The 23042-nt window shown below is 38.3% G+C and overlaps 1 protein-coding gene, 1 long non-coding RNA gene and 1 other non-coding gene across 8 annotated transcripts in view; 2 read left to right on the top strand and 1 right to left on the bottom strand.

Moving 5' to 3' along the window:
* Nucleotides 1-23042, bottom strand: part of XRRA1 (X-ray radiation resistance associated 1) — a 117077-nt gene that overhangs the window by 52968 nt on the left and 41067 nt on the right. For all 6 annotated transcript variants that reach the window (XR_011967396.1, XM_072610835.1, XM_072610838.1 and 3 more), the window contains 2 exons: nucleotides 7893-7964; nucleotides 1365-1437 (listed from right to left, as the gene is read on the bottom strand). Coding sequence is in view for 5 of the 6 variants with exons in the window: in XM_072610835.1 (XP_072466936.1) it covers nucleotides 1365-1437; nucleotides 7893-7964 (145 nt within the window). In the remaining variant the exon portion in view is untranslated. The remainder of the gene's footprint in view (nucleotides 1-1364; nucleotides 1438-7892; nucleotides 7965-23042) is intronic.
* Nucleotides 1-23042, top strand: part of LOC140505161 (uncharacterized) — a 49456-nt gene that overhangs the window by 6393 nt on the left and 20021 nt on the right. The gene's annotated exons all lie outside the window — the stretch shown is intronic.
* LOC140509342 (U6 spliceosomal RNA) lies at nucleotides 16622-16728 on the top strand. Its single transcript, XR_011968672.1, has one exon. It is a non-coding gene; the product is annotated as a U6 spliceosomal RNA (small nuclear RNA).

The following is a 23042-nucleotide window of genomic DNA, read 5'->3' as shown; positions in this document are numbered from 1 at the left end:
CTTAGCCATATATATTCTAAGGTTCCTGCTCTGACATTCTATCATTTTGAAGTTTTTCTCATACAGGTTTTCCATTTTCCTTTCTCTTTGATTCTGCATATGCCACTTCCCCCTCTAATAGTATATGTCTCTCTTTTCGAGCTATACAAATCTTTGCTAACTTTCAATAGCCAGGTTAAGTCGCCTCTCTTCCACAAAGTCTTCCCAGACCACTCCAGGTCACATTTACCTCTTCTTCCCACTCTGTTACTTCTCCAACGTCTGCCATCTGTATCATTAATTGAGTCATCCTTTTGCACTGCCTTATGACATCTTTATTAGTATCTCAAACTGTTATTAATATTTGTATTGGCTTTTTGCTGACTATATAGCACTCTATATTTACAAAGTACTTTCTACTTGTGATCTCATTGCATCCTCACAACAATCCTATGAGGTACCAATGAAAGTATTATTATCCCCATTTTATAGAAGAAGAAGCTGAAGGTCAGAGAGATTAAGTCCAAGGCACATAGTTATTAAGTTTATGGTCTTTTCTCCTCAAGTAGATTATAATCTCCTTGAGGGCAGGACTTCTGTTATGTATGTTTTGTATCTGCCAGAGTCTCTAGCACAAGGCCTTGCATACATTAGATTTAATTCAACAAAACTTTATTAAGCATCTACTTGTAGAGCCCTGTGTTAGGCACTAGATCAGGGATGAAAACACAGTCCATTCCCTCATGGAGTTCCTGACATAGTCATAGAAGGCAATACATGTAGTTATCTCAATATATCAAAGACTCACTAATTTAAAATTGGCAGATCTTCTCTCCAGTGGTTTTGATTGCAACCCTATGAGCTGTAGAGCTGAGAAAAATTCATCACCTGGTGGTCCCTTTCCTGCCAGGAGCCTCTTTGCACTTAGCTAGACTGATCCTCAGATGAAGGACACCCAGTCCATTGCCAGGCACATACTTGAAGCCTGCAAGAACTTGTGTGGTCTGTAAGAATTTGGGGTCACCTCTAAACCATGATGGGGCATCTGAAGAAAAAGTTTTCAGTGCAGTGACACATATAACCTACAACTCTATCATACAGTAACTCATGGTAAGCAGATTAGGGCGATGCAAACAAAGGTCTTTGTCATGTGGTAGGGGGGAGAAGGTTTTTACTTCCTGGGATGATGAGGGAAGGCTCCCCAGAGAAGGTGACAACTATGGTGGTTCTTGGAAGAAAGGGGAAAGTGTCAGTAGGCAACAGTGTTGGTAGGGGGTGGAGGTAGGCTTTACCGGTTTAGAGAGCAGAGTGAGCAAAGGCCATCAGTAAGTTAGTAGTTGAGAGCTCATGTGGGACAGTGGCACTTCCACCAGGGCACAGCTTACCTACAGGTAACAAGTTTTCCGAGGCATTGATATAAACAACAGAGTCAAAGAGCCTGAAGTCCTTTTCCTTAGCCTGAAGGGATAAGGGTGACAAAACAAAACAAAGCAAAGCATAGTATTATTTCAGCTTCAATTCAACTTCAGGGCAAATTTCCATAGAACATTTTTTAGTATAGTAGAATTCTGCTATAAAGCTGTTTATTCTACCACAGATCTAATTACTCTCCTAGTCACAACAGATTCTCTGTGTACATAATTCTGGAGAATTGCACCCAGTATAATAGGGAAAGCCTGGAAAGATGTTTGGGAGGGAATCCTACTGGGTGAAATTCTAGAGGGACAGCATATAAAAGAAAGGATGCTGGGCTGCTGGGTTTACACATCCAGAGATCAAAAATCTGGCCCCTTTTCTCGGTTCTGCCACTTATTAGCTAGATGTCCTCCTGCAAATCTTGTAAACCTCCCTGAGTCTCAAGTTTCTTTACCTGTAAATTGGGGCAGCCAAGCCTGGCATGACTGCGCTCACTGAATTATTGTGAGGACATTTTTAAAAAAATATTGTAGCATTATAGAAATTTGAGCAATGTGATTTATTGTCCTTTTCGGAGTTTATATTTCCTTATCTGAAATTGGGAATAGTACTTCCACTATCTACCTCACAGGGTTGTTTATAATAAATCTCAGACAAATCCATTAAACCTTTCTAAATTTTCATCTCTTCCTCTATAAAAAATGACCACAATCATTTCTTCTGTACTTACCTGCTAGGTGGGAGTATTGTGAGGATCAAATAAGATATATGAGAGTTCAGGAAGGTACTCTACAAATACAAGAGATTATTATACTGTTTGTCTAAAGTCTAACATCTCCTGTGTCCTTGCCCCTCCTTTTTTACGAATATGATTCAGCATTATACCAATCTGTTTCCAATACACGCCATTGTTCTAGAGTAGGCCGTGCCAACTTGAGGCATACTAGCCCTAGGGGATATTAGAAGCTTATCAAGGGGGTAAAGGGAATTATTTAGGAAATAATTATATTAGCCTACTGAACTTAATTAATTGATTTATTTTATTTCTTATTTGCATATGCATGACAAACTTTAGAGTGTTTTTCCTTTCCTACTGAACAAAAGGAACAGGAAATTTTACAAAAAATCAAGGGTCACAGGGATAGAAAAAGATCAGGACCCCTTGTTCTAGAGCAGAGCAGAAGTGGACAAAGTGTCCTGCTCCCACCTTCAGAAATGTTGAGAACGCTTAACAACTAACCCAGTTTGAAGCCTTTGGATCAATCTGGAAGAGGAATTCTTTTCAGTTTTTCTTTAACCATCAGTTCCTAAACAATGTCTTGCTCCCCTTTCTCCAAGTTTTTCTTGAAGTGTAATTAATAGTAAACTGACCCAACAAGAACCAGGGCAAGGGATCCTTTATTGATCCACCTGAGGGCAGTTCTCTTTTTTCCCCATCTCCTGAAAAGATTAGGGTACATCAGAAAGGGAAGATCCCTTGATTTAAGTTAGATCACTTTAGGATTAGAAGTGGGAGGAGGGCCCTTCAGGAGAGGGAATAAGAAGGGAATGAGTGATTTTGGAAGGAAAATTATCTGAAAGATTAAGTGACTATAGCTGTACTATGTGAAGTAAAATATCAAAGCTAAACAGTTGTGGTGAAATTTTCATTCTCCAGGATTCTGTACCTATTACTTCAAAAGGTCCTGCAATTGAGGGTATGAGAACGTCAGTTTAGACATTTCTGTCCTAAATTAGAAATGCTTGGATTAAGAATAACAATAAATAAATCAAAAATGGGTGTAGCCAGCTAATGCCTAAAATGCAGAATACAGGACTAATGAAATACATATAACATATACATATATATCATTAGTTCTATACTATATCTACATACGTATTTATATATGATATAAATATAATTAATGTTCACATAATAGAAATATAAATATGTATATATTCAACAGCAAGTAATATTGTATAATGATAAGTATAGAGGAATGTGAGTCCTGAATCTGCCACTAATCAATATTCCTCCCTCTAAGCCTCAGCTTCCTGTTTTGTGAAATAGGGATAATAAATCTTGCATTCCCTTACTCTACTGAGTAGTTGTAAGGATCAAAAAAAGATAAAGGAAATTACAAAGCACTCTGGGATTTCAAGAGATTCTTTTCATCTGGGCTTTTTGCAAGTAGGGGGTTGTCAGTACATTGACAAACATCTTGTTGAGTTGTTTCAGTTGTGTCTGACCCTTTGCAACCTCATTTGGGGTTTTCTTGGCAGAGATACCGAAGTGGTTTGCCATTTCTTTCCCCAGATCCTTTTACAGATGAGGAAACCGAGGCAAACAGGATCAAGTGACTTGCCCAGGGTCACCCAGCAAGTAAGTGTCTGAGTCTGGATTTGAATTCATGAAGAAGAGTTTTCCTTATTCTAAGCTCTATCCACTACACCACCTCAGACACTTAGATATAAATGAATCACTGAGACCCAGAGACAAGAAGGAAGGCAAGGAGGGAGGTGCCTTAGGGATAGGGATGGTCAATGCAGGGCAACTAGGTGGCCCAGGGGACAGAATGCTGGGCCTGAAGTCAGGAAGACTTATCTTTGTTGTTGTGCTCAGCTGTTCCATCATGTCTGACTTGTTGGGATCCCATGGACCATAAGGCCAAGCCCTTTTATCCTTCACTGTCTCTCAAAGTCTGTCCAAGTTCATGTTCATTGACACTATCTATCTATTTCATTCTCTGCTATCATCTTCTTCCTGAGTTCAAATCTGTCCTCAGACACTTCCTAGTTGTGTGACCCTGGGCAAGTCATTTAACCCTGTTTCCCTCAGTTTCCCCATCTGTAAAATGAGATGGAGAAGAAAATGGCAAGCCACTGCAGTATCCTTGCCAAGAAAAACCCAAATGGAATCATGAAGAGTCAGATGTGACTGAACAACAACAAATGACATAGAGTATCTCACATAACCTCTCTGGGCCTCAGTTTCTCTTTAAGATCAGTTCATGGGACTAGATGGTTTCCAGTACCTAGCATAGTGGCAGGCTCATAGCAGGCACTTGATAAATGTGTATTGAGAATGTCAATTTGGCAAGAGCAGTATTATATGTGGGTGATTTGCATAAGGTTGTTGCAACATTATGGATCTTGAGACATCTCATAGTCTAAAAGAATCATAGAGCATTTTGCCTCAAGTGTTTTGGTGGCAACAATTTATGACACTAAGAGTGATGTTCCTGTACCCACATGCTTGTTTGTTTCTTAAGCAAACCCCAATTATTACTTATAAGGAAAGTCTCTATGCTTATAATAGTAATAACAGTTCTCATTTACCTAGCCCTTTAAGGTTTAGAAAGTACTTTCCTCATAACAACCTCGTGACAGAAGAAATTAAAGCTATCAATAACAATGTGGGGGGAAATGCTTCAAATCATTGATAACTAGAGAAATGCAGATTAAAGCATTTATGTGTTCCAACCAAACCTCCATCAGACTGGCAAAGCTGGCAAAAAAGAGATGATGACAAATGTTGGAGGGGTTGTGGGAAAAGAGGCACATTAATGTGCTATTAGGGCTATGAATTAGCACAGTTATTCTGGAAAGCTATGCCTCAAAGGTTACTAAATCATACATACTCTTTGACTCAGTGATACTACTGTTAGATCTATACCACAAAGAAATCAAAGAGGAAATGGAGCCAGATTTGCAAAAATATTTGTAGCAGCTTTTTGTGGTGGCAAAGAATAAGAAACAAAGGAGATGTCCATCAATTGGGGGATGGCTGGGAAAAAATTATGGTATATGAATAGAATAAAAAATAAAATTGTGAAAAGGGAGGGTTTCAGAAAAATTTGGGAAGACTTGCATGAAATGATACAGTGAATTGATTAGAACCAAGAGAATAATTTATAAAATAGCAACAACATTGTAAAGATGAAAAATTTTGAGACTTGAGAACTCTGATAAACCCAGTAACCAGCCATGATTCCAAAGGACCAGTGATAAAGCATGCTACCCACCTCCTCAAAGAGAAGTAATAAACTCTAAACGAAGAGTGAGACATATGTCTTTTCACCACGGCCAATGAAGGAGTGTGTTTTACTTGACTATAAATATTTGTTATCAATGTTTTGTTTTTCTCTTTTTCCTTCTCAGTGGAAAAATGTGTGTGTGTGTGTGTGTGTGTGTGAGAGAGAGAGAAAGAGAGAGAGAGAGAGAGAGAGAGAGAGAGGAAGGGAGGCAGCAGGAGTGATAGGGAGAGAAAATAAAGATTTGTTAATTGAAAAGGACATCAATAAAATCTTAATTTGAATTAAAAAAAAAACCCTTTGGGAGAAGCTGTAGAAGTACTACTATTTTAAATGAGAAAAATTAACATCAGAGAGGAGAAGTAAATTTGACCAGTGACCTAAAACTAGTTTCAGAACAAGAATGTGGACCCAGGACTTCTGAACCCAAATCTAGGACTTCCCAACTACATGAAAACATGTTTGAGGACTTCAATGACCCATGAGTTTGTTGTGTGACTACCCTGCACTAATGCAGACCACAGATCCCCCACAGCTTATGGATCATTTTAAGAGTTGCTGGGCCCATGCAAATCCATGCCCTAGAGGCCAGACCTTTGGTGAGGAGCTTCTTCACTCAGAGTTGGTCTGGTGTTCATATACCAGACACCTACAGATGGTCCCTCAGCTTTATTTTGTCTTATTTATTTTTTCTGGGGAAGGGGGATTAATTGGGCCATAAAGCCAACAGGAGGGAGTATGGGGAGAGCCATACTTGAAGATTTTCCAGCTCATTAAACCTGCCAAAGCTAGTTCTCTACTGGTCTGGCCTTTCAGGAGCCAGGGCCTTCCCCATGCATGCTATGTTGAGACAAAAATAAACCTTCACTTGTGTAGAGGGTTTCATGCTTTACAAAGGGCATTATCATTTACAAAGTATTTTAAAGCTTACAAATCCCTTTGTAGTTCATATGAAGTTTTGTAGTTTGCAGTTTATAATGTACAGTTTACAACGTGCTACATAGCTCCAGGGATTCGTGTTCAGCCCTATGCCTTTTAATATTTTGTCAGTGACTTGGACTGAGACAGGGACAGACTGCTTTATCAGATCTGTAGATGACACTGAGCTGGGAGGGCCAGCTAACACAGTGTATGGCAGAGTTAGCACCCAAAAAGGTCTTGACAGTCAAGAGCACTAGGTTAAATTGAATAAGGATCAATTTCCTAGATACAAGATGGGGCAGGATGGTTAACAGTTTGTAAAAAATCTAGGAGGTTGTAGTGCTGCAAACTCAATGTGAGCCAGCAGTATGGTGGGATGTGGCAGCCCAAAAAGCTAACACCATCTTGGGCTCCGTAAAGGAGGCCCACCTCCCAAGAATCAGGAGGTAAGGAAGGCCTAATCATAGTTTATCTGGGACAGAGCTCATTTGGAAGACTGGTTCAGTTCTGGCCACTCCACTTTAAAGACAAATGATGAACTCAAGAACCTCTGAAGAGAGCTACCAGGATGGATGGGGAAGGCTCTTCAGTCCATGCTGCATGAGGATCAGCTGAAGCTGAGAATGTTTAATCAACAGAAGAGAAGTCTGGGAGGACCATTAGAACTGTCTTTAAGTATTTGAAGGTCTGTCATGTGGAAGTGGGAGCACACTTGTTTAGCTGGGCTCCTGAGAGCAGAACCAGGAGCAGTGGGTAGAAAGTTGCAGAAAGGAAAATTTAGATTTGGAGTCAGGAAAAACTTCCTAAGGATCAGAGCCATCTAAAAGTGGAACAGGCTGCCTCAGGAGGCAGTGCGCAGTGGGCACCTTCCTCCGTGGGGCTCTTCATGGAAGGGCTGGGGACTTGAGTGACATTATTACTACCAAAACTACTAGTATTATGATTATTGCCATTATTGTTAATTAGCATTCCTTTGTGTTATGGGCTGGACTGGTTGGTTTCTTCTCACCCTAAAACTCTTTGATTCTGTGAAATGTTTTCATGTTGTCTCACTGGATCCTCACATTTAGGTAGCCCAGGAAGAAGGCAATCATTATCCTCATTTTATAGAAAGCGCAGCTAGAAGGCACAGTGGATAGAGTGCCAGTTCTACAGCCAGGAAGACTCATCTTCATGAGTTTAATTACTAGTTGTATGACCCTGGGTAAGTCACTTTACCCTGTTTTGCCTTAGTTTCCTCATGTGTGATATGAGCTGGAGAAGGAAGTGGCAAACCACTCCAGAATCTTTGGGAAGAAAATCCCACATGAGGTCACAAAAAGTCAGACACAACTGAAAATCACTGAATACCAACATTTTGCACAAAAGGAAACTGAAGACCAGAAAGGGTATCTGGTGTACCCAAGTAGTAAGCAGTAGGGCCAGGCCCAGGAGCTTAGCCCACTATTCATTCTATGGCACCACAATCAGGTCCTGCCAAAGGAGATTAACTGCAGCATATTTCTCTTGGGATCACAGTGTATGTAGTCTTGGCAATGACTGTAAGAAACAGTTTCTACTTACTTTCGCAATCTTCTGGCCGCTGATATTCACAGAACACAAATCTGTAGGTCTCTTTACACTGTGGTGCCTCAGCTGGAAAAACAAACAACAGTTAGCACTTTTTATTACCACTCAGAACAACAAGGGAGTTCTTTGTTCAAAGTGTGACACTGGAGGCCTTCCCAAAATGCCAAATGTACACCGGATAATGTCATTCAGGCCATAGCAGCGTACATACAGCACAGTCATTTGGAGTTGTGCAAGAAAAAAAAGATCCTAAATCCTCCCGGAAGGGATAGAAGGGATCTTCACACACAGGACACAATGCTGAAACTGGAAGGTTCCTTAGAGATCACTTATTCCAGCCTTTTTGGTCCAGTTCAATTCAATTTAATTTGATAAGTGCTGAGGAGGCCACAGAGGCAAAAATGAAATATTCCCTACCCTCAAGGAGCTTGTATTCTCCTGGAGAGGTAGAATTTGCACCTAGATAGATAAATACAAACTAATTTCAGGAGGGAGAGGGTACTAACATTGGGGTGGATTAGGAAAGGCCTCACACAGGAAGTATGAATTCAGCTAAACTTTCAAAGAAGCTAGGAATTCTAAGGCAAGGGTGTATGTTCCAGGCATGGGGGGTGAGGAGGAAGGAAACAACCTGTGCAAAGATATGGAGGTAGAAAGTGGCATGTGCCAATCTGGGGAACAATTAGCAGGTCAGTTTGGCTGTGACATAGAATGTTGGTGGAAAGTTGTATGAAATAAATACAGAAGAGTAGTTGGGAACCAGCTTGCAGAGGCCCTTAAAATGTCAGGTTGAGGAGTTTGTCTTTGATCCTAGACACAACAGGAGACCACTGAAAATTTTGAGGAGAGCAATGATATGGTCAGACCTCTGTCTTAGGAGTCTGGTAGCCCTCTAGGGAATGGATTGGATAGGGGAGAGACTAGAGGCACGAGACCAGTTGTAAGTAAGCCAGCGCCATTGTCAGTGCTGTAGGTGATGAGGTCCTAAGCCAGGGCATGCATCAGTATAAGTGGAGATAAGGTTACTAATGTGAGGAGTGTCTCAGAAGGAGAACTGATAACTGACTGAATATGAGGGATAAGGAAAAGGGAAGAATCAGGGGCAACTTTGAAGGACAAACTTAGGGAACTGAAAAGATGGTGGAGTCTTCAACTGATGTAGGGAAGTCTGAAGAAAGGAAGGCTTGGGGTGGGGTGGGGAGGAATATAAGGAGCCCTCTCTGCGATGCTGATGGGATATCCAGGTAAAGGTTTTCAGTAGCAGACAGCTGGTGCTGCAGGATGATGGTTGCCCCCTAAACCTGCCCTCTTCTCCAAATTCCCCTTTTTCTGTTTTTTGTTGTTATTGTCAGTCATTTCAGTTGTGTCTGACTCTTCATGACCCCATTTGGGGTTTCCTTGGCAAAGCTACTGGAGTGTTTACCATTCCCTTCTCCAGCTCATTTTATAGATGGGGGAACAGGGTAAAGTGACTTGCCCAGTGTCACACAGCTAGTAAGGCTGGATTTGAACCCAGGAAGTTGAATCTTTCTGACTCCAGGCCTGGTCCTCTAGTGACTTTACCACCTCACTGCCCTATTTGTATTTCCAGTACAACTATCTTTTCAGTCAGCCAGGTTCAAATTCTCAACATAATGCTTGACTCTTTCCTCTCCCTTGCATCCCTCCATACTGTCAATTGTGAAGATTTGTTGATTCTACTTCCTTCAAATTCCAGAGAATTTGAGCCTTTATAACTCGTCATTTTTTTGTACCTATTGCCAAAGCCTAATTGGGCTAATTGGGCTCCTAGCTTGTGGTGTCCTCTCCTCCCCCTACTCCAACTCATCCTCGACACAGTTGACAAAATAATCTTTTAAATCCAAAAGTCCGACCATGTTGCTCTTTTGTTGGAGAATCTTCAGTGCTTTTAGGATAATGGTTCTTAACCTGGGATCCTTCACTTCCCATCCCCTAGTCAGGTTTGTGAATAGTTTTCAGGTTTGTGAATTTGCTTTTTTCAGTACCTTGATAACTGCATGTCAATTATAATTGGTTTCCATTTCATCCTACATAGTTTATTTTATGCGTTTCAAAGCATTATTCTGAGAAGGGGTCCATAGCTCTTCACCAGAATGACTGCCCAAGAGGTCCTATTTCTTAAATAAAAAGTTTAAGAACTCCTAAGATGTTAGTTTCTCAGTGTGGCATGTAAAAACCTTCACAGTCTGACTTTAGTCTCCCTTTCCAGGCTTATTTCATCTTATTTCTTTGTGGACTTTACATTTCAGCCAAACACTACTCTGAACTCAGAAAACATATCTAGCTTCTGTGTTTTTGGATAAACTGTCCCTTGTCCCTGGAATGCACTTCATCTACCTCTCAGAATGTACTATATCTTAGAAACTCTAGCTTCTTACAAAGGTCAGGTCCTGATTCCCTTGGTTCTTAGTTCTCTCTCTCCCACCTCAAAGAATCATTTCTATACTTCTTTGTTTATATAGTATATTCTCACCACCCTTCCCCTCATGTAAGCCTCTGGAGGGATTGCTTTTTGTTTTCTGTTTGTATTTTCAGCACATAGAGCAATGCTTTACCCCGTGTATCAAGTAGGCACTCAACAAATGCTCATTTTCCCAGTAGGTACTCAATAAATGCTCATTTTCCTGGATTAGAGTAAGGGTTTGTAACCTTTTATTGTGTTATGGACTTCTCTGGCAGTCTGGTGAAACCCTTCTCAGAATAATATCTTTAAATACATAAGATAAAATATATGGGGATTACAAAAGAAAACAGTTATGTAGAAATACAGTTGTCAAAATATTGAAGATACACACTCAAGTTTACAGACCTCAGGTTAATAACCTTAGATTAGAGAGAGATTAGGACTGGATACATAATTTTAGGAGATGATAATTAAACCCTAGGAGCTGATGAAAGAGAACAGAGAAACAAAAAAGGTGTCAAGCAAGGAGTTTTGGGAGACTGCCATATTTATTGGGTGGCAGATGGATGAGGATATAGAGAGACTAAGGAGGCGCAGTCAGGCAGACAGGAGGAGAATAAACACAAAACAGTATTTTAAGAAGGAGGAAATTGAGACCAATAAGAGAAGGGGCTTGCCCCAATATCACACCCACTCAGAAAGTGTTGGAACTATATGCTTGTCTGATATCATGCAGGTTAAATCTTTTCCCACTTTATTATGCTGCCTTTCTATAGCTTCCCATAGTAACTGATGACCTCTGTATATCTAGTTATCAGGATGACTAAAAATAACAGCCATATAGCAATCTAGAAGGAATTTATTTGAACTTAAAGACCATTCATTTATTCATTCACTCCACATTTGTTGAATACAACTGACACAGATATCTAGCCACCAGGTACATGGCACAAAAATCATAGAATTATAGAATTGGAAAGGACACTGTGGGTCTGGTTAAGGATAAGAGAGACCTGACCATATCATTCCTCTCCTCAAAAACTTTCAGTGACCTCCTACTGCGCCTAGGATAAAACACAAACTCCTCAGCCTGACATTTTAAGACCCTTTGCAATCTGGTTCCCAACTACTTTTCCATATTTATTCCCTCCAGACATAACTAAAGTATGATTTATTACAATCCAAGAAATGAACATCCTATCTCTGATTGCATACCTCTAGTGACAGGAAGCTTACTATATCACAAGGCAGTCCATTACACTGTGGAAGAGCTAATTTTTAGGAAGTTTTTCTATACATTAGGCTAAATTCTGACTCCTTGTAACTTTAATAATTCAATAATACAATAAACATGTATCAATAATAGGACCTTATGCTTAGCCATAAAGATCATTCTATCACCAGCCCTGACCTTTTTAATGTGCTAGACCCACATCTCTGACAAATTACAGAAAATTTCTACCTGCATAATCTCAAGGGTACCTCAAACTCAACAAATCCCAAGGCCAAATTCATTATCTTTTTAAAAAGCCTTTATTATAAACTTGATAACCATCCATAAGAATAAAATAAACATACAAAAGAGAAGAAAATTATACATGAACCACTAATATAGAGAGTTCAATATTTTAAGAAAAACTAAATAAATACATGGAAAATAACCCACCAAAAATCTGTTTACTTTATATTCTCTTCTAAGTCCATCTGATATTTTTGTTTATTATTCTATACAGGGGAAGGTGGTCAATTGATTCACTGACCAATTTGATGAGTTCTCCAATCAAGCGTTAACAATTACAGGGTACCCTTTTGTTTGGTGCTATTTAAGGGGCACCTTCCCATGAAATACAGACATTGTATTTCCCAGGCCACTGGGATCTTTCTGACAGGATACAGGGAATTCAAGCTGATTCATGGACAGACTCAGGGGGAATGACTTCTCATTGTAGGATTGTCCCTCTATGTGGTAGAGTCTTCCATCTTTTTAGTTTGTTCCCGTTATTGAACTTGGAGAAGACAAATCAATATGTAGTAGAATATATTTGTGTTATTGAAGGAGTGGAGGAAGAAATCTATGCCCTTGCACAATTTCCACACCTTCCCTCCCCACCCCCCCAGAATAAATGATGATAACTTATAGCTAAAGCACATGGCAGAGGTGGACATGTGCTTACACTCAGCTTGAGAGGAAACTATGATGAAACGATTTCTAACTCCTGAGAGAAATTAATGGTGACTCAATGGCAATACATTTTTGTCTCAGTGGCCCAAGAGGGGAGCTCCTAGACCTCAAATTCCTGGTCACTTTCTGTCTTTCAATTTGTTTTCCTGATCACAGGTTGGAGACCTAAGAACAGACTTTCCTAGTCCATAAGATAGCAGTAATTGGGACATTAATGACAGTTTCTAAAAAGCACATAGCACAGAAGCTAGATATGGTCTAAGAAGAGAGACCTTAAGAAAATTTCCCATTGCCTAAAATTACTTTTTCAGTAACCTATTTTTGGGTGTTTTGAGTTTGGTAATAAGACTTAGATTCTAAAACTCCAGGGGTTCTTAACCCGATATCTATGAATTTATTTCTTCAAATATTTTGATAATTATATTTCAGCATAATTGATTTCCTTTGTAATCCTGTGTATTTTATTTTATGCATTTTAAAACATTATTCTGAGAAAGTACTGAGATGGACTAAGGCATCCATCACACACACACACACACGTTAAGAATATCCTGGAGAGAGAAGGGGATTTTCCAATGCATCATGATTGTTGGGCAAAGAAGAGGCTCATTTACCTAGTTTCTGCACAGTATCCTACTCGAGAAACAAAGCCAATGAATTACTTAGACAGTGGAGCTCCAAAAGGAAGGGGTTTGCTTGATCAGTAGCCCCCAGACTGTTTTTCAGGAGTGTAAACCATAAGGTGGCGCTAGACATCCATCAATGACCCCATGAGAGAGAGGGTTTTCAATGGAATGTTCAGGTTGAATAATCGTTAGATAAGAGACTGTAGAGAATGACTGCAGAGGTATTGACTGTAGGGTGTCTTCTACGGAAAGGAGAAATTGGAGAAGCTGAAGGAGGAAAGGGTTAGAACTGAAGGCAGAGCTCTCACGTCTAGTAAATGCAGGTAAAAGGGAGCATTTTGTAGTATCTGGTTAGGGCAGGCAATCTTTTTATTTCAGCTCAGTGACTGTTATGTCAGATTGGTGTGGCTGCTGGAGAGAAATGAAAGGGTCTCAAGGAACACCTTTCCAGGGAGAATGAAATATGCCTTTTAAAAAATGAAAGAAATAGGTAATATGAGAAAAAAAGAAAATGGCTCTGAAGACGCAGACAGAGGGGAATCCTAACCACTGTGAGTCAGTCAATAAGCATTTATTAAGAGTCTACTGTCTTCCAGGCATTGTGCTAAGCGCTGGGTTCAGTACTTAGCACAGTGACTGACACATAGTAGGTGCTTAATAAATGTTTATTGATTGATTGATTCCTAAATGCTCATTTTCTTTATCTGCTGAATGGAGGAATATTCACATTTGTTACCCCTACCACAAGAGGTTGCTACAAAAATAATAAAAAAATAATAAAAATAAATATACATTGAAGAACAAACAAATGGAGTTGTGACTGAAAATATCATACCTAGAAAAGTTAAGCATCAACCTGAATGGAAAAAAAAAGAAAATTCAATGAATTGCCAGACTTTCGGAATTTTGTTGCAAAAAACGCTGAACTTAATAGGTTTGACGTACAAGATCCGAGAGAAATATAAGGTACACATCAAAGATTAATTATAAGGGACTCAATAAGGACAAACTGTTTACTTTTTATATGAGGAAATGTAAAAAGTATATCTAAGACTGTTATTAGTAATTGGGCAGTTTGAAAGAAAAATTGGGGTTGACCTGAGAATGATGTGATTCTAAAAAATAAAATAAAAAATAGGAAAAGGTAAAAAGTAATTATCTTATACAAATGAGATAGGAGAGGAAGTAGATGGGGGAGAAGGGCTGGTAGTTTTGGAACCCTGCTCTCATCAGAAATGGGTTACAGAGGGACCAATACATATATATATCTAGAAGGGTATAAAAGTCTTCTAAATTCAGAAAGAAATAAAAGGCTAAGGAGATAGAGAGGGGGAGAAGGTAAGGGAGGGATTTTTACAGGGAACCCAACTTAGATCTGAGTTAAAGAGTGAATAATATATACATTTAGAAGGGAATAAATTTATAAATAAGAGGGTGAGGGAATATGATAAGAAGGAGTATAAAAGGGTGTCTAGATTAATGGGAATGAGATAAAGAGGGAACAATCTATATTTGGAAGGCAAAAAAAAGCCTTCTAAATTCAGATAGAAAAAAGAGGGTAAGGGCAAAAGAGGGTAAGGGAAAGGGTGGTGGGAGAAGTGGGGGAGGGATCTTTGGAGGGGGTTAGGTTAAGTAATAGATGGGCAAATTAGTGGGTAGAAGCAAAGCAGCGGAATCAGGAGGTATAGCAAATAAGAGATATACAAACAAAATAAAGATCAGGAGTAGAATTTATTAGGAAGAAAAGCAGGAGTGGTAATCATGATCTCAGAAAAAGTTAAAGGTAAAATAGATTTAATCAAAAGAGAAAACTAGGGCAACTACACCATATGTCAGCCATATTAATCAATATTGTTTTAGGCTATTTAAAACTGGACAGTATAAGGTTGGAATATTGTGTAGGAAATGATGAATTGGTAGACTTAGAAAAATATGGAAAGACTTGGACTTATGAAAGGAGATGTTATCCACCCTCAGAAAAACAGAGGACAAACAAGCATAGGACGGTCTTACATAGATGCATATGAATATATATGTTTATATATGAATACAATTATAGATATCTAAGTACATGCATGTGTATGTACATGTATGTGTACATGTATGTATATGTTTATATGTGTATGCACACACCTATAGATACACACATACATAAAATATATCCATGCTTAATTGTAGCATTCTTAGGGTGGGGGAAACAAAGTAAAAATTGCACAGTAGAAAACAAAAGAAAACTTACAAGGAAGCAAAGAAAAGGTAGACAGCTCTGAACACGAGTACTATTTATTATATAGGCTTTCTTGAAATGAAAATTTAATGCTGTATATTTTGGATCCCTTCTTACATTCCGTTGTGTGCATGATAATGCTTTTTTTTCTTATTGTGTACTTAAATTTTAGTATTTAAGTTTAAAATAAAATTTTAAAAATACTTTCTGGGGAGTAGTTGAGATCAATCTTTATGGAATGTGAATTCTGATAGGAGGGAAGGGAATTAGCTGTGAAGGAGGATATAATTTTTGAGAGAGACATTTTCTTTGTCCCTTCAGGTTGGCAGGGGAGGAGGGTACCTTCTCTCTATTCAACCCCTCTTTGGTCATGGCGTCTTATAGCAGAACTATTTGCCCAGTTGAAGACACCATATTCAGGAGGGAGCAGGCCAAGTCAGTCAAGGCAAGAGACTAGACAAACTTAGCAAGTAGAGAAAGAGTTAGCTCTGACAGTTAAGTACTAATTACAGAGAGGGACAGGTCCAAGAGTTCACATGTGTTCATCCAGCAGTGATGCTGGGCCCAACGGGCATAGCTTGAGGGCAGCATGAGAAGAAGGACTTCAGAGCTCTGAAGTATCTGAAACAAGAGTTGCCTTGGCCACTCACTTATCTAACTAAGAAAATAGAGGAGACTAGAATTCAAAAATTGAGGAACCCTGAAACCCAGAGCTTATTGACAGTAATTGGGTGATTTCATTCTTAAGATATAAAATCCCTTCAAACTATAAGCTGAATTTGGGGACAATGCCCAATCTCCACAGCACTTCTCTAAAGACAATTTTCTAACAGAATCCCATATTAATATTGATTTACGTGATGAGGTCTTTGCAAAGCTTCTGAGAAAATGGTCATAACAGTTATATAACAAGCTGGCTGGTATCCAGTGTTTCTCTCCATTCCTCATCCTGCTGATCCTCTTCCATTAATCAGGCAAAGGAAGGACCATGTAGTACTAAAGTCCTGGGCTTCGAGCCTGAGGCTGAAACCAAGAGCCAAAGTCTGTGAGCAGGTTGGAAGAGGAAACCATTACCTGACCCTTTCTTAAGGTCTTAGCTCACACCTGGGGAGCCCACCTGCTCAAGTTAAACTGCAAAGAGAGATGCTAGAATCAAACAAAATATTCAGGGAAGTAGATAGCACCAAAATGAAATGGCAACGCAATTCCTAGGCGCTAAACTGAACACCAGTTACAAAATGGCAAATAAAACATAAAGCTAGAATGCTCACTTTCTCAGTATCCATACTAATATTAGAAAAATACAGAGGAAGCTAGCATGTTCCCTATGCAAGGATAACATGTAAAATCATTAAATATTTCATATTTTTAAAAGATAAAATCCAGTATGGTGAGGCTATAGGGAAACTGGCCGTCTAACACACTTGTCAGTGGGACTGTAGACTAGAATAAGAATATTAGAAAGCATTATAACAATATGAAATGAGTTATAGGAACGACCACACCTTTCAGCCCAGTGTTCCATTGCTGACTTTTTATACCAAATGTAGCATAAACAGAAAAGAATAAGTTATTTGTATAGAAATACTTATTATTTCATTTTGTAATAGTGAGAAACTGGAAATAACCTATTTGGAAAAATGTCTGAATAAATTATGGTATATTTACAACACAAAACATAAAATGTTAAGTATAAAGTATACAAGGAAATATGGAAAGACTGACTTGAAGAAATAGAAAGCAAAATCAGAACTAGAACACTAACTACATAAGAAAGTAAGAGGAAAGAAAGAGAGGAGAGGGGAGGAAAGGAAAGGAAGCTAAGGACAGAGGAATTCAGAAAGACCAAGAGAGAGACAGTGACTGAAATTGTTTTTCTTCTTCTTTGCTCTTTGCTAATTCATTTTATTATATTTCGTTAAATGCTAAGGGTTCTCCTGTTATATACAGTTGTTGTCTAATATAGGGGATGCAATGAAAGCTGTTTTTTAGGGGAAATTTTAATTCTAAACGCTTTCAACATCAAAAAAGAACAGATCAATGAGTATAACTTTAAAAACCCTAGAAATTCAACAAATTTCAAAAAATAAAATGTGTGTGTGTCCTAATTGCAGGGTTATTGTCACAGGATCAAATGAGATAGTATTTATAAATCACTCAGCTCAGTGCCCAGAATAGTAGTTTCTGTACAAATACTTGCTCCCTTCCCCATTCTCAAAATAGAAATTCTGAAAATCAAAGAAGAGATTAACAAAATTGAAATGAAAAACTCTAACATTGAATTGATAAACAAAAGTAGGAGCAATTTTTTTAAAAAAGATGAACTATTAGCTAGTTTGACTTTAAAAAATAAAGAAGAAAAGCAGACTACCAGTATCAAAAATGCAAAAAGGAGAATTCACTAGTGAAAAACAAATTATTAGAAACTATTATGCTCAATTATATGCCAATGTAAAACTATAACTTAAATGAAATGGATGATATTTCCCAAAATATGAAAGCATTGTTCCCAACATGGGAGTTCTTCATGCTGGTGAAGTAACAGTTCCAGACCCCCCAAAATCTAGGAATACACACACTTCCAGTCTCATGGTGGTATTATAAAGCTCAAATGAAAAAATATAGGTAGAATGCGTTATAGACTTTTACATGCTATACTGTACAAATGTGAGACATTATTGATCATGATGCTATATGTGACAGAAGGGGTGGGGGGAAGAAGAGGGAATAAGTGTTTACCTAGAGCTTACCATGTGTCTGGCACTATGCTAAGCACCATTTACAAATATGATCTCATCTGATCTTCACAACCACTTTGAGAATTAGGTGCTTTTGCATTTGAGGAAACTGGGGTAAACAGAGGCTATGTGACTTGCCCAGTGAGGAAGTTTCTGAGGCTAAATTGGAATTTAGGTCTTTCTGACTCTTGGCTCAGAAATCTCTGCACTATGGCTCCACTTAGATGCCTCTCAATCTAAACTATTATTGGTCACAACTGATAATGTATACTGTGGACATAAAATGTATCCTGGATACCTAGGTGGTATAGTGGATAGACTGCTAGGCCTGGAGTCAGGCAGACGCATCTTTCTGAGTTCAAATCCAGCCTCAGAAACTTACTAGCTGTGTGTCTGGACGAGTCACTTAACCTTGTATGCCTTAGTTTCCTTATTTATAAAATGAGTTGGAGAAGGAAATGGCAAACCACCCTGGTATATTCACCAAGAAAAAAAGAGTCAGACAGCACTGAACAACAAAACACAAAATGTCCTAATGGAATGAGCCTGGGACTTGGATTCTGAACATCAGAGTCTGAGTCCTAGGTCTGGGAGTAGTTGAATGACACTCACTGCCCTTTCTGAGCTTCAGTTTCTTTATCTGCAAAATGGCATAATAATACTTTCCTATTGCCTAACCCCTTGGATTACAGTCAGGCTCAAATGACAATGTATGAAGGGCTTTTTGACCATCAGTCTCTAGTTATGATAATTGCTAGTTATTTATTGGGTCAAATAAGTGACACAGAAAATGACATACTACGATGTCAGAGGGGTAAGACCATCACCAAAGGCTTCATGGAGAAAGTGGGGCCTGACATGAACCTTAGAGGATGGAAATGAGTAGAAAGTATAAGTGGAGAGAAGGGGAGAGAGCATTTCCCATAGCACAAGCCAAGGTTTGGATGTGGGAATGAATCTGGGACATGGGAGAGACAGTGGAAAGTTCAGTCCAAAGTTCCATTAGGACAATAGCAAGTAATAAACTTGGAAACATAGACTCAAGATGGATGTGACACTAGGTTAGATGATAGTTGGTCGGCTAATTGCTTCATGTTTGTTAGTCCTTTTTCTCATTTATCCCTTTTTATTTTTTAATAGCATTTCATTTTTTTCCAATTACCTATAAAGTCAATTTTTAACATTCATTTTTTAAAAAAAGAGTCCAAATCATCTCCCTCCCTCCCTCACGACCCCCTCCCTAAGAGGGTTAACAATTAAATACAGGTTATACATGTGTAATTGTGCAAAATATATTTGCATATTACTCATAGTGTGAAAGAAGAAACAAACCAAAAGAAAAGACTCTTGAAAAAAATGTGAAAATAGTGTGTTTTGATCTGCAGTCAGACTTCTTTTGTTATTGTTGTTTTTATGTTACAATATGTATTCAGACTCCAAAGTTCTTTCTCTGGATGTGGACAATATTTTCCATTGTGAGTCTTTTGGAGCTGTCTCAGATCTTTGCATTGCTGAGAAGAGCTAAGTCTCTCTACGTCAGTCATCACACAGTGTGGCTGTTATTGTATACAGTGTTCTCCTGGTTCTGCTCCCTTCACTCCAGTATCAGTTCATATAAGTCTCCAGGTTTTTCTGAAGTCCACCTGTTCATTTCTTATAGCACAATGGTATTCCATTACGTTCATATACCACAGCTTGTTCAGTCATTCCTCAACTGATGAACATCTCCTAAATTCCCAATTCTTTACCACCACAAAAAGCACTGCTATAAATACTTTATGCATATGTAGGTCCCTTTCCCCTGTTAGTGATCTCTTTAGGATTATAGATCTAGTAGTTGTATTGCTGGACCAAAGGATGTGCACAGTTTTATAGTCCTTTGGGCATAGTTCCAAATTGCTCTTCAGAGTGGTTATTCTACCAACAATGAATTTGTGTCCCAGTTTTCCCATATCCTCTCCAAATTTACCATTTTCTTTCCCTGTCATATCAATCAATCTAATATGTGTGAGGTGGTACCTCACTGTTGTTCTAGTTTGCATTTCTCTAATAAATAGATTTAGAGCATTTCTACATATGACCATAGGTAGCTTTGGTTTCTTCATCTGAAAACTGCCTGTTCATGTTCTTTGACCAAATATCAGTTAGAGAATTTTCTGTATTCTTATAAACTTGACTATATATTTGAGAAATGAGGCTTTTATCAGAGACACTTGCTGTAAAAGTTGCTTCCTAGCTTTCTGATTTCCTTCTAATTTTGTTTGCATTGGTTTTATTTTTTCAAAACTTTCTTAATTTAATATAATCAAAATTATGCATTTTACATTTCATAGTACTCTCTATCTTTGGTCATAAATTTTTCCTTTTTCCAAGATCTGACAGGTAAACAATTCCTTGCTCTCCTAATTGGCATAAAATGTTGGTCTATACCTAGTTTCTGTCATAATGCCTTCTAGTTCTCCCAGTAGTTTTTGTCATATAGTGAGTTCTCATCCCAGAAGCTGAGGTCTTTGGGTTTATCACACACTAGGTTACTAAGGTCATTTACTATTATGTCTTGTGTACATAAAACATTCCACTGATCCACTGCTGTATTTCTTAGCCATTACCAGATAATTTTGATGGTTATTGCTTTATAACATAGTTTGAGATCTGGTCTAGCTAGGCTACCTTCCTCTGTAATTTTCTCTATTAATTCCCTTGATATTCTTGACATTTTATTCTTCAAGATGAATCTTCTTATTTTTTCTAGTTCTATAAAATAATTTTTGGTAGTTTGATTTGGATGGCACTGAATAAGTAAGTTAATTTAGGCAAAATTGTCATTTTAATTATATTATCTTGGCCTACCCATGAACAATTGTTATCTTGCTAATTTCTTGAAAGATGTGTCTAGGCTCTTCTCCCCTCCCCCCACTTAATAGTATTTTATTTTTTTCCAATTACATGCAAAGACAGTTTTCCACATTTACTTTAAAAAGATTTTGTGCTTCAAATTTCCCCCCTCCCTACCTTCCTCCTCAAGGTGGCATGCAATCTGATATAGGCTATACATGTGCAATCATATTAAACATATTTCCACATAAGTCATGTTGTGAAAGAAGAATCAGAGGAAAGGGGGAAACCCATGAGAATGAAAAAACAACAACAAAAGAGAAAGTAGTATGCTTCAATCTGCATTCAGACTATATATTTCTTTCTCTGGATGTGGACAACATTTTCCATCATGAATTCCTTGGAACTGTCTTAGACTATTGCATTGCTGAGAAGAGCTAAATCTATCAAAATCAATCATTGCATAATGTTGCTGTTACTGTATACAGTGTTCTACTGGTCCTGCTCACTTCACTCAGCATCAGTTCATGTAAGTCCTTCCAGGTTTTTCTGAAATCTGCTAGGCTCTTTTTTTGATCATGACTTTCAAGTCCAATAATTCTTAAATGATCTCTCCTGGATCTATTTTGTAGGTCAGTTCTTTTTTCAATAAGATATTTCACATTTCTTCTGTTTTTTCATTCTTTTGATTTTGTTGGACTGTTTCTGGATGGCTTATAAAGTCATTAGCTTCCACTTGCTCAGTTCTAACTTTTAAGGAATTATTTTCTTCAGTGAGTTTTTGTACCTCCCTTTCCATTTGGTCAATTCTACTTTTTAAGGAGTTGTTCTCTTCATGAATTTTTAAATATCTTTTTCCATTTGGCCAATTCTGCTTTTCAAGGCATTCTTCTCTTCACTGGATTTTTGTGTCTCTTTTACCATTTGGCTTATTGTTTTTTTAAGGTGTGATTTTCTTTAGTATTTTTTGTGCCTCCTCTACCAAGCTGTTGAATCTTTTTTCATGATTTTCTTTCATCACTCTCTTTTCTCTTCCCAATTTTCCTTTATCACTCTAAATTTTTAAAATCCTTTTTGAGCTCTTCCATGGCCTGAGACCAATTCATATTTTTCTTTGAGGCTTTGGATGGAGGAATTTTCACTTTGTTGTCTTCGGAGTCTGTGTTTTGATCTTCCTTGTCACCACAATAACTTTCCATGGTCAAAATTTTTCTTTTCTATTGTTTGCTCATTTTCCAGCCTATTTCTTGACTTTTAACTCTATGTTAAAGTGGGGCTCTGCTTCCTAAGAGGAGGGGGCACTGTCCTAAACTTTAGGTTTTTTGTGCAGCTGTTTTCAGAGGCAATTCTGGGGACCTGTAAGTTTTTGGCTCTTCCAAGGTGATATCATCTAAGGAAAGGTGTTTTTACTATTCTCTTGTACTGTGTACTGCTGAGGTTCTTTCCCTCCCAGTTTGATTTTGTTTTATTAAAGGGACCATCCCATTTAAAGATATCGATAGTCATATAAAAATGCTCTAAATCACTATTGATTAGAGAGATACAAATAAAAACAACTCTGAGAAACCACATCACACCCATCAGATTGGCCAACATGACAAAATAGGAAGATGATAAATGTTGGAGAAAATGTGGGAGAATTGGAACACTAATTTATTGTTGGTGGAGCTGTGAGCTGATTCAACCATTCTGGAGAGCAATTTGGAACTATGCCCAAAGGGCTACAAAAATGTGCATACCCTTTGACCCAGCAATAACCCTTCTAGGATTGCATCCCCAAGAGATCATAAAAATGGGAAAGGTCCCACATGTACAAAAATATTTATAGCGGCACTCTTTGTGGTGGCCAAAAACTGAAAATCAAGGGGATGCCCATCAACTGGGGAATGGCTGAATAAATTATGGTATATGACTGTAATGGAATACTAGTATGCTATGAGAAATGATGAACAGGAAGACTTCAGAGAGTCCTGGAAAGACTTATATGATCTGATGCTGAGTGAAAGGAGCAGAACCAGGAGAACTTTGTACACAGCAACAACCACAGTGTGTGAGGATATTTTCGGGTAGACTTAGAACTTCACTGCAATGCAAGGACTTAAAAAATTCCC

The sequence above is a fragment of the Notamacropus eugenii genome, chromosome 5 (genome assembly GCF_028372415.1).
Source record: "Notamacropus eugenii isolate mMacEug1 chromosome 5, mMacEug1.pri_v2, whole genome shotgun sequence".
In the NCBI taxonomy this organism is placed as follows: Eukaryota; Metazoa; Chordata; class Mammalia; order Diprotodontia; family Macropodidae; genus Notamacropus; species Notamacropus eugenii.
The sequence above is the reverse complement of the archived record's forward strand: the minus strand, read 5'-3'. Positions and strand labels throughout refer to the sequence as shown.